The sequence below is a fragment of the Hevea brasiliensis genome, chromosome 17 (assembly GCF_030052815.1).
Source record: "Hevea brasiliensis isolate MT/VB/25A 57/8 chromosome 17, ASM3005281v1, whole genome shotgun sequence".
Classification (NCBI taxonomy): Eukaryota; Viridiplantae; Streptophyta; class Magnoliopsida; order Malpighiales; family Euphorbiaceae; genus Hevea; species Hevea brasiliensis.
Genome location: NC_079509.1, coordinates 45,978,313 through 45,990,149, shown reverse-complemented (window position 1 = coordinate 45,990,149; position 11,837 = coordinate 45,978,313). Strand labels below are relative to the sequence as shown.

Below are 11,837 nucleotides of genomic sequence, written 5' to 3'. Positions count from 1 at the left end.
TTTATTCATATTTTATGTCATAATAATTATTTACTTAACTGGACAAGTCGGCCGAAAATCACCTCTAAAGGCGAAATGACCAAAATGCCCTCCGTTTGGCTTAACGGGTCAAAATTGTCTGTACCGATTGAAAAATTTTCTTAGGTATTTTCTTGGCATTCTAATACCATAGGAACCTCAATGACCCTTCTCTGGAGTCCCAAAAATTATTTTATGATTTTTCCCCCGGGTCTAGGGCTCCTCGTTGCGAGAACTGCAACTTCCCTCTGGTTACCCATCGTTAGGGCACCGGCTCGTTTAACTTGGTTGTATTTTATTTCTAAAATTTTTACCAAATTTTTCTTATTAATATTTGAGTTAATTATGGTCCCTCACTTTAGTTTAAATATTTTTCCGGATATTCTAGCTGTTCGGACCGACACTGGTCACCGGAACAGCAGGATGTACGGAGTTGCTACCGGGAGGGTGTTACAAAGTCCACCCGAGCAATGTAAACAACCCATTCGAGACATAAGTTAGCCCAAGTGGTGTTAACAAAGCCATTTGAGGCTCAACTCCCTTAAGTGGTGTTTGAAAAAAGGAAAATACTAAAAAACGAAAAGGGAAATGCAGTTTCCCAACTACTACACTTTCAACATTGTGCTGACATGATTAAGTGCATGATCCCTGAGTAATAACTCTCTTGGGGCTTTTCATTCTAGCAAATCAAGGAGTGCCATGTGGCATCACCCCCCAACTATTCATTCAAAAAAGAAGAGTTCAAAAGGTACCAATTAAGCCTGAAGACTTGGACATTTTAGAGGGATCTAATGATCTACTGCCTCTAAAAATAGTATTTATGAGTGGGTATAGAGTAATAGACCAATAGGAGGATATAGGGATAGGGTCCAGGCTACCATTGTAGCTCGGACACTCGCCCTAGTTTAGTTACTCAGACACTCTCCCTAGTTTAATCACTTGGACATTGCCCTAGTTTAGTTGCTCAGACACTCGCCCTAGTTACTTGGGCTAATCACTAAAAGATAAGAATCCGGAGATATTCGCCATGATCACAATCCTAACATCCCCAGGACCCCATACATCAGGGACTTCAAGTCCTATTATGATACTAACTCTTAATCTTAATAGTAGACAAGTCTAAAAGCTAGTATAAAGGCCATCAAGTAAGCATATCTAATCTTGTTACATTCTCATTTTTTAATAGTTAAGTTCCAATATTGACTTAAGTATCGTGGTGGTGGTTAACTAACTCATCCAGTATTTTCTCTCTTGTCTACTAGGTCTATACCTATAGGAAAAGTCCATGAATAGCATTAGGGAGCCATCTCAACCCTCGATTTGCCCTGTTGCCATTCCCATAACTCATAAAGCTTTGATGATTATGCAAAAATAAGGTATTAATGGCATAATGATTTTAGGCAATAGTTAGACAAATTTTTATCTTCTTGTTTGAATGGTTTTACTTTATTGCAAAAAGAAGAAAAGAAAGATGTTAAAAGGTGAATAAAAAAGTCAAAAGTTGACTCATTATTAATAGATAGAATAATGGAAGCATGAATAGAAGAGAGGGAAGAAAGAGAAGATGTATAGTGACTTTTTAAAATTAAAAAAGCTGAAAATATAAAATAGTTTTTTTGTTATCAAATAAAAACAAAAAAACCTTAAATGAAACCGAAAACATTTTAAGAAAATTTTAATTTTCATTTTTAATGAAAAATAAAGGAAAACATAAAAAATACTTTTACCTATTAATAATAGAAAATAGTTTTTTATTTCAAAAAATTAAAAATGAGTTCACATCTTTGATTATGATAAGAAAATTGTTATAAAATTTATTTAAATACTTTATTTTAAAATTTTTTCTAATCTATGATAATTATTTACTTTGTAACAATATGATTTTTTTTTATCATTATAAATAATTTTTTTTAAACAATTATTCAATTTTAGTTATGAAAATTATAGTATAATTTTAGTTATTAAGAAGTCATTATTGTTTATTTGAAAAAAGAAGCTTTTGTTATGGAGAAAAACCGTAAAAAACAATTTAAAGCTCTATAAAAAATTTTAATTAAATTAAAAATAATTAGTTTTTCTGTTTTCCAACTTGTGAATACAAAATTCTACTTTTTAAAATTTTTAAAAAGCTCTATAAAAAATTATTTAAATTCTCCAAAAGTCAACAAACCCATAATATGTTTATTGCTTTTCATAAAAGAAAAATAGACTATTATTATGGTTTTCATAAAACCAAAATTACATTGATGCATATGCATAAGACATGATATTCATCACCATTTATATATTTATATATAGTTGATTAACTTAATATGCTTTTGGTGCTTGCACTTATTTTTGTTCACAAGAAAATCATACACCTGCTGCACTCATTTTCCATGCCCGTTTCCTGAACCTGACCCAGCCCTGGAGCCAGCATAAGATCCAGCAGAAGAACCTGCTTCCGAACCAGCACCCGAGCCACCCGACCCAGAATTAGACCGTGATGAAGAGGATGAACTGGAGCTGGAGCTTGAGCTTGAACTGGATCCAGAACCAGAGCCGGAGCCTGCTCCTGCACCAGAGCCTGATCCACTACCACCCAATCCAAGGCCTAGTCCGACTCCCAACCCAACCCCTACTCCTCCAAGATCCAGCCCCAGGTCCTTTCTTGCAACCCTGCTTTCACTAACAGCCAAGGTTGAAACAAATAAAACAAGAATTGCCAAGCACCTGAAATTTGCCATTCTTGAAGACAAACTGAACAAAAGTTCGAAATGGCTACGATCGAGAGACTGTTTATTATTAGAGTTAATTTTCGTGAGATGGGCAGTAGGAAAGAGGGCTATATTTATACTTGCAGATGGCTAGGATTTGGTAATGATATAAGAGATAGTGCGCATAAAAAGTTTGTAGGCGCGTAGACTGTAGCTGGAAGTAGTGGAGGGGTATGTGGTTTTGCTTTATCATTGGAGACTGTGATGTGAACTTGGGGTTGCCAAACAAAAGTTTTGTGGGCAAAAAAGCTGAGAATTGTTTTGCAGGCGAGATGAGTTTTCAGTCTCAAACGCTGGCCTTGACATTATGAGAGAGGGAAGGTGCATGCCGACCCAAGATTCCCACTAAGTCACTAACCATGATAGTGGAGTATGGTTGGTTTTGGTATTGTAATAATATTTTATTCATCAAATGTTGGGAGGGAACAGAAAAAAGTAAGTAAATCAATCTTTAGTTTGCTTCTTAATTATAAAAATATTCACCGTGTTTAATGAATATCCAAAATGATATAACAGGAAGATACTCGAATGTTCAAGAATTGAAGGTTTCCTGAAGGTCATGGATACGAGCTTGAGACTCCTTATGTGGAATGATATTATCTTTCTATGGTCTTGAGTAATTTTTTGTTTTTCCCGGAAATTGTCTTGAGTAGTTATCTTTCTATGGTCTTGAGTAGTTAACTAGTTATAGAAGGTTTGCTTTGATGGGTATTTGTTAAATTTTAAGTGTTAAGGTGAATAATTTAAAAAAAAGTAAATGGAAAGGTTGGGATTCAAAATCTCTATAGGAAATCAGGCTACCATTACTTACTAAAATTGTAAATTTTTAAATTTATCCTTAATTAAATTTAAATATTAAAACTTTTAGTTTTTAAATCAAATGATATGTGTAATATATTAATATTTTTAATCATTGTTAATATGTGTAATATATTAATATATATATATATATAACATTTTTTAAATTTTTTATTGATAAAATTTGATTAAAATTGAAATTTAAATATTTTACAATTTTAAAAATAATTAAAACATTACTGAGATAAGTTCATTAATTTATTTTAAATTTTAATATAAACTGTTTATTATTAATTAATGATAAAAACAAACTTCCTTGTGAATCTTCTAGTGGTTTGACTCCAAGAAATATTCATATGTAAATAATTTATCCACAATAATTATAATTATAATGTCCAATAAACCCACTTGTCTGCCATTTGCATTAATCAATCTTTATTCGTCTTATAAGATAACTCCATCTGCATTAGCAATTATTATACCCCAAATTGTCTACAATAAACATGCTATACATCTTGTGGGAGGAAAATCTGTACCGCACTCGCAAGCAAATTTAATTATTTTATTAAGTTCTGATTAGGGTCTAAAATTACAAGTTTTTAATCCTCAAAATAACTTCACGCAATATTATTAATTATTTAACCAAAACTTATTAGCAATGGTTGTATTACTTTGACATTCAATAGTAGAATTGAATTTTTCACTATGCTGCCTACTTACATTTTAAATGGGAACTCTTCTTTTATTTTTGTTATTACTGAATGATTCTCTTTGTAACAGATTCTCAAGTTTACATGTAAAGATATTATCTAATCATGTTAAGTCTTCTTTCTCTATATTACTAATTAATTTCAGTATGTATATACAATCGATATATGCAGGAAAAAAAGACTCGAACAGAGATGCTCAATATATATTTGATATACCTTCAAATAGGATTCTATCTTATAGTGTTTTCCGAACTATTATAACTGCATAAGGTTTATTTCAGTAATAAGGATTCAGACATGGAAGCAACTTTGATATTTATATTGGAATAAAGAACACAGTAAAGCAACACATGTTCGAATAGAGAACGTGTAATCCAACAACACATAAACGGCTCTAATCTCTTAATTTCTAGAGATATTAGGCGTTCGACTCAAATATGCTATCAACCCTACTAGTTATTCCAATAGATTTTCTATTTAGCTCTACCAACTTATATGCATTAGAGTAACAACACTAAAAACTCTTATGGAAACTTTCTCTCTGAATTTTCTGGTCCTGCAGTTTGTCAAGATTCTAATGCGGCTGAATTATATGGCCATTGAATGGGCTCTCTCTTTGTTATCCTCTCGGGCAGACATATGGTCTTTGGTTAAGGTTGTTATTATTGAATAAGACTCCAAGGTGGCAGTTTTCACGGGTGTTAAATCAGAATCTATTGCCTTGGAGGTTAAATGCTTTTTCCAATTCAATTAGTTGCAAGCTGGAATCTTTGCCTCCTGTGTCCTTCATCTTGTCTCCAAGGAAAGCTAATTTTGTAGCCAATTCTTTGGCAAAGCAGAGGATTTATCACTATGAGGATTTTATTGCCTAGCTGTAGTGATAGTTATGTGCTGATCATTTTGGTTTTGTAATACTTATTTGTTGGTATTTCATTAGTTGATTTTTTGGAGTTTTTGGGCACCATTTTGAGCTATTGTCCTTGGGTTTTGAATTGTATTGGTTTGGTGTTTTGCTGCTCTTTTGGCTTTTGATATCTACTAATTTTTGCTTCTTCAAGGATGGATTTGGTGATGCTATGTTTGCAGCAATTTTGTTGTTTGGACAGAGTTGGTTTGTTTTCCGGTATATTATTTATTCATTCTATAGGAATTATTGCTATTTAGGTGCGGTTTTGATCTTCGGAGATGGTTTGCGTTTGTACCTCTTGAAATTGAGCTGCTGAGCGTCTAGTCGTTGCCTTTTATATTTGCAGCATCTTAGCTCATCAAGTTCCTGTTCCCTATTCATTTGTATGTGATGTTAATTACTTTGTTGTTGATGGATTTACTTGCTTGATTCTCTTCTTGTTTGTACTGTTTATATTTTGGTTCGTTTGTTTGGATCATTTGCTTTAGTGTTCTTTGAAGTTTTGTTCTTTAGGTCAGGTTTTTTCTCTTACCATGATTTACTTCAAGTACAGTGATTGAAGGATCAACTTGATCCACATTTAATATGGATCAATGGGTTCCCAAGAATATAAAATGCCTTATTTACCCTTTATATTTTTGGAGAGGCAAAGTTTTCCTCCATTTTACTCTTTCCTCTCCTTATACAATTCCACTCCAACTATATTTATTGATTCTCTTTTTTTTTTTTTGGCAAACAATAATAAATTATTTGCTTTCATGGTGGACAATAGGAATCTTCCAAGCATGTCAATGTATAAAATACTTTTTGGACATTTTTAGAATCCAACTGAAATGAAACTAATATTTATCAAAGATGATAGGACTATACTTCAGGGACGTAAATATGGTGTTTTACTAACAATCACCAGGGAAAGCTTTGCGTTATTATCATTATTGTTCTTCCTTTATCCTTTGATTTACTTTTCCTAATATATTCTCTTTTCGTTTCTCTTTAATAAATTATGTTTTCACTTTTAACACAAAAAAAAAAAAACCCTTTTTCTCTCTGCACTTATTTTCTCTACACATATTGAAGAAAACACATATTTGCAAACCTTCGTTTCTCCTTCTACATGTTTTCTCCATCTTCCATATATAAAATGATTACGTAAAACATAAAATTATAGTTGCTTTGATATATATAGAGTCAGTTTACTTTGATCATATATATTTGAGTCAATTGCGACATTTATTACTTAATTAATTCAATTCAGTATAAAATGATTTTGTAAAAATATAAATTATAATTGTTTTAATATATATAGAGTTAGCCTACATATATTGATCATATATATGTTTAAGTCAATTATGACAATTACCTTTAATTGAGTCAATTAAATCAATTTGAGTATGTGACATGTTACATTTATTATATATTTTAGTCAATTAAACCTTTAATTCAATAAATTGATTCTATTGATTATGTGCAATGTCACATTGATCATATATATTTGAGTTAATTATGATAATTATCATTTAACTGATTCAATTGAATACATATTTGAGTCAATTGAATCAATTTGAGTATATGACATGTCATATTGATCATATATAATTTAGTTAATTGAGCTTTTAATTGAGTTAATTTAATCAATTGATTATGTGTAATGTCACATTGATTATGTTAACTGTAACAATTATCATTTAATTGATTTAATTAAATATATATTTGAGTCAATTAAATCAATTTGAGTATGTGATATATCACATTGATTATATATTTTAGTTAATTAAGCCTTTAATTGAGTAAACTGAATCAATTAATTATGTATAATATTACATTGATAATATATATTTAAGTCAATAGTAATAATTATCATATAATTGATTTAATTGAATATATATTTGAGTCAATTGAATCAATTTAAGTATGTGATATATCACATTTGTCATATATTTGAATTAATTGTGCCTTTAATTAAGTAAATTAAATCAATTGATTATACGTAAAGTCATATTAATCATATATATTTTGTGTCAATTATGATAATTATCGCTTAAATGATTCAACTGAATATATATTCGAGTCAGTTGAATCAATTGAGTACGAGACTTACCATATTAATCATATATTTTAGTCAATCAAGCATTTAAGTTAGCAAATTGAATCAATTGATTATATGTAATATATCATTGATCATATATATTTGGGTCAATTGTGACAATTATCATTTAATTGATTCAATATAACATATATTTGAGTCAATTAAATTAATTTGAGCGTGTGACATGTTACAATGATTATATGTTTTAGTCAATTAAGCCTTTAATTGAGTCAATTAAATTGATTAATTATGTGTAATGTCACACTGATAATATATATTTAAGCTAATTGTGCATTTAATTTCACATTGATAATATATATGACATGTCACATTTATCATATATTTTAGTCAATTGTGCCTTTAATTAAGTAAATTGAATCAACTGATTATGTGCAATGTCATATTAATCATATATATTTTGAGTCAACTGTAAGAATTATCATTTAATTCATTCAATTGAATCTATAATTGAATTAATTTTAATATGTGACATGTTACATTGATCATATCTTTTAGTCAATTGAGTTTTTAATTGAGTCAATTGAACACATTTGAAATTATAACTTTAATTAATTATTTATTATCATATATACATTATTTGAGTCAAATTATTAATTCAAACCTATTTTGATTGTTTGTTCAAATATAATAAATTAAAGCAATATATATTGTTTTTCCTTTTAATATTAATTGACACATTTAATTAAAAATATATTATTTATTGTTATTTTTAAATTAGAAGGAATATATATTTTCATTGTTGATTGAACAAATATAATAAAATAATATATATTTTAAATTAAAAAAATAAAATTAATTGACAAGATGAAAATTAGAAGTTAGACATATCTTCTTTATTTATTTATTTATTTATTAATTATTATGTAAATAAAGAAGGATGACCTAAACAAAAGTTATATCCTTGTTTTTTGGCAACTGAGAAATCAAGAATTTCTCAAATGTCATTTTTACTGTTATTATTGTTATGAATTGTTCTTTTACTCTTCCTTATACTGCAAATGAAGTTCAAAAGGTAGTTTATATGATGCATCCTTTGAAGGCTCCTAGGTCGAATGGTTTACCACCTTTGTTCTATCAGAATTATTGGTCAGTTGTTGGTGGGGATGTTACTTGTGTGGTGTTAGAGGATTTGCAAGGTAAGGAAATGCCACAAGGGTTCAATCATACCCATATTTGTCTTATCCCTAAGGTAAAAAAGCCTAAGCATATCACATAGTATTCCCTTATCAGTCTATAGAATGTTGTGTGTAAGATTGCTAAAAAGGTGTTGGCTAACCAGTTAAAAGGAATTTTAAGCGATATTGTTGATGAGTTGCAAAGTGAGTTTGTTCTAGGCCGATTAATTACTGACAACGTTCTTATTACTTTTGAGGTCTTCCATCACATGAAGATTAGTGGGCAAAACAAATGTCAGTTTATGTCTCTCAAGTAGGATATAGCAAAAGCATATAATAGGGTGGAGTGGTCCTTTCTGCGGGCAGTTATGATCTGTTTGGGATTTATAGATAGTATGGGTTTTGACAGTTATGAGATTTGTAATTATTGCTTCTTATTCTACACTAGTGAATGGTGATCCATGTGGTTTTATTTCTCCTACCCGAGGTATTCGTCAGGGGATCCTCTTTCACCATATCTTTTTCTCCTGTGTGCTGAAGGGTTGTCAGGTTTGTTGAATGAAGCAGTGCAGCGAGGAGTTGTCCATGGCGTTTAAGTGTGTAAAGATTCTCCTTTGGTATCTCATCTAATGTCTGTTGATGATTGTATTTTATTTATGCATGCAATGCTTAATGAAACAAGAGCTATTTCTGATGTACTACATAGGTATAAGCAAGTATCAAGGCGAAAGGTGAATTTTGCAAAATCAGAGCTCTCTTTTAGTTCCAATGTCAATGAGGAAGTTTAGATTGTTCTTGTAAATGAGCTTCGTGTTCAGCGCGTATCTACTCATGCATTGTAGTTAGGCCTTCCTACTGCTATTTGTCATTTTAAGCATGTTATTTTTAGCAGAATAAAGGAAAGGCTTTGGGCACGTCTCTAAGGGTGGAAGGAGAAGCTTTTGTAGGGGCAAGTCGAGAATTGCTAATTAATACTATAACCCAAACAATCCTGACATTTATAATGCAATGTTTCCTACTTTCCTTTCCTTTTCTCTATGTATAGAACTTTAGGCAATGATAAGTCAATTTTGGGGGCTTAAGGGGGGGGGGGGGGGGAGGGGTGTGTGGGTGTTGGGCAAGGAACAGAAACTACACTTGTGTAGTTGGCACTAGTTGTGTAAGTCGAAGGAGGAGGGCAATCTTGGATTTTAAGATTTTGAATGCTTTAATAAGACACTATTGGCTAAGCAGGCGTGGCAATTGTTGATAAAGCCCTTTTCTTTCTTGGAACATCTTCTTAAAGCCAAATATTATCCTTGGGTGGATTTTTTTTAAGGCTCAGTTGGGTGCAATGCTGAGTTTTACTTGGTGTAGTATTTTGGCAGATCGAGAAATTTTGCTTGAAGGTGTTTGTTGGCATGTTAGAGATGGAGAATTGCTCGGCTTTGGTTGCACCGGTGGATCTCCTAACCAGAATCATTCTGAATTATCACCCCACTTAGTGTTCTTCCTATTGACGCTAAGGTATCATGTATTATTGATGAAAGTAACCATTCTTGGAATTGGGATTTGTTTGCTGGTTTTACAACCCTGCAAGTACACGGATTGCTAACAAGTAATAAAGTGATGAGTAAAGTATCATTCCCATGAGGAATTTATAAGTATAAGTACTAAGCTAGATAACAATTTTGACTGTTTAAACTACTGAAGCTTATGAAGGAATTGTATCTAAACTACTACTGAGAATATTTGAAAGCAAGAGAAAATAAAGCTAAGAATTTAAAGAATTCTATGAAGTAAACAATTCCGGAATTAAAATTTCACACTTTAACCCTATTATGTTTTTAACCTTGCCCATTCAATGAATTGAGTGCTGTCGCTTTGATAGAAATTAATCCTAAAGTATCCTAGATACTCTCTCAAGACATCTAAGGTGTGTTTTAATTAATTTGAACCCTACTTTCATGGTGATCAATCTTAATTAAAACCCTTTTGAGATCTTTAATTAATTATGGAATTTTACAAAGGCTATCAGCCTATCTCTAAGTTAGATTTCCTAGGTTCAAGATCCTAATTTTTTAATATTAATCTTCACCTTTCAGTTCTTTAATTAGTATCTTAGATCACAGCTAGGTAGGTGCCAACGCATGGCATGCACTAAGAACACAAAATATTGAATCAAAGTTAGCATGCAGTAAGAACACAAAATATTGAATCAATGCTCAAAACTCAATTCCAATAAATAAAATTTAATGTATATTTATAACAGAAATTAAGAGTGTTACTCTTCTAATTCCATAATTAAGGGAACTACTCACTCATTGTGAGTTTAACAAACATAATGTAATTAAAGTAAAAGAACATAAAATCAATCTGAAGAATTAAAACAAAAGAACCCAAAGAATGATTCTGCAGCTTTGGACTTGTGGAACTTCGGCTGAGAGATCTCCTCCTTAGTGCTAATGCAATTCTTCTTTAGACAGCTCAAAAACCAGGGTTGCTAAATTAAATTAGAAGTCTTTTGTCAAAGCTCTCCCTTTTTTTTTTGTCTACTAGTATTTATATTAGGTGTCCTAGGGTTATGTTTTACAGTCACAAGGGTAGTAGAAGTCTGCTCGGCATGGGAAAACTAGAGCTGGAATCGAATTAGGAAATTGGTTGTCGCATAGTACACGGTCTATGTGGCACTACATGGCCTAGGGCATGTAAGTGTCTGGACTGCATCTAGCTTATTTTCAGATTACACGGGTTAAGGTACACGACTCGTGTACTATATCCTTTCCTTTAATTTTTCACGCTTCGATGACTAGAAGGTTACACGAGTCCTTGGATGGTACACCGGGTGATTTACACTGCCCGTGTATTGAGGCTTTGTCATGACTTCTTTAATTTTCCTTAGGTAGAAGGTTACACAGGTCATGGCTGTGTTTACACGACCTGTGTACTTTGGTGTAGCAACTTGCCTTGCTTCTCCTTCTTTCCAAACTTGTTTGATTTGCTCCTATGCCTTGGATTTCCTTTAGGACACTTGAAAAGATACAGAAAACATGAAATTAAGTAGAGATCAACTATTTTAACAAAAACTAATAAAACTAACTAAAATGCATGTGATTGACTACCTATATCCTATGAAATGCAATACAATTATGCCTAAAAATATCTATATGATACAGTTGTATTAAATATCCCCAAACTCAAACTTTTGCTTGTCCTCAAGCAAAACAAAACTTTTGAAAACTTATTAGAGTACTTAGAAACATAACCAAAAACTCAACTTGCACATAATTGAACTCTCTTCAACCTTCATACCAATTTTCCACTTTCAAGGCATAGAGACACCAACAGTTGTCTACTAGAATCTCATCCCCATTATGGAGCTTCAACTAATTATTCCTTTATGCAAGGCCATTAATAAGTCATAAATAACCTGCATTATCAACATGA

General features: G+C 31.4%; 1 protein-coding gene across 1 annotated transcript; it reads right to left on the bottom strand.

Annotated features, from left to right (window-relative positions):
• Positions 1–2,179: 2,179 nt before the first annotated feature.
• On the bottom strand, positions 2,180–2,835 carry LOC110632382 (cell wall protein IFF6). The gene has a single exon (XM_021780598.2). The coding sequence runs from the start codon at positions 2,742–2,744 to the stop codon at positions 2,388–2,390; it is 357 nt and encodes a 118-aa protein (XP_021636290.1). The 5' UTR covers positions 2,745–2,835; the 3' UTR covers positions 2,180–2,387.
• Positions 2,836–11,837: the final 9,002 nt, after the last annotated feature.

What these genes read in the sequence shown, in the direction of transcription:
- LOC110632382 (XM_021780598.2), bottom strand. Translation starts at nt 2,744, where the DNA reads ATGGCAAATTTCAGGTGCTTGGCAATTCTTGTTTTATTTGTTTCAACC.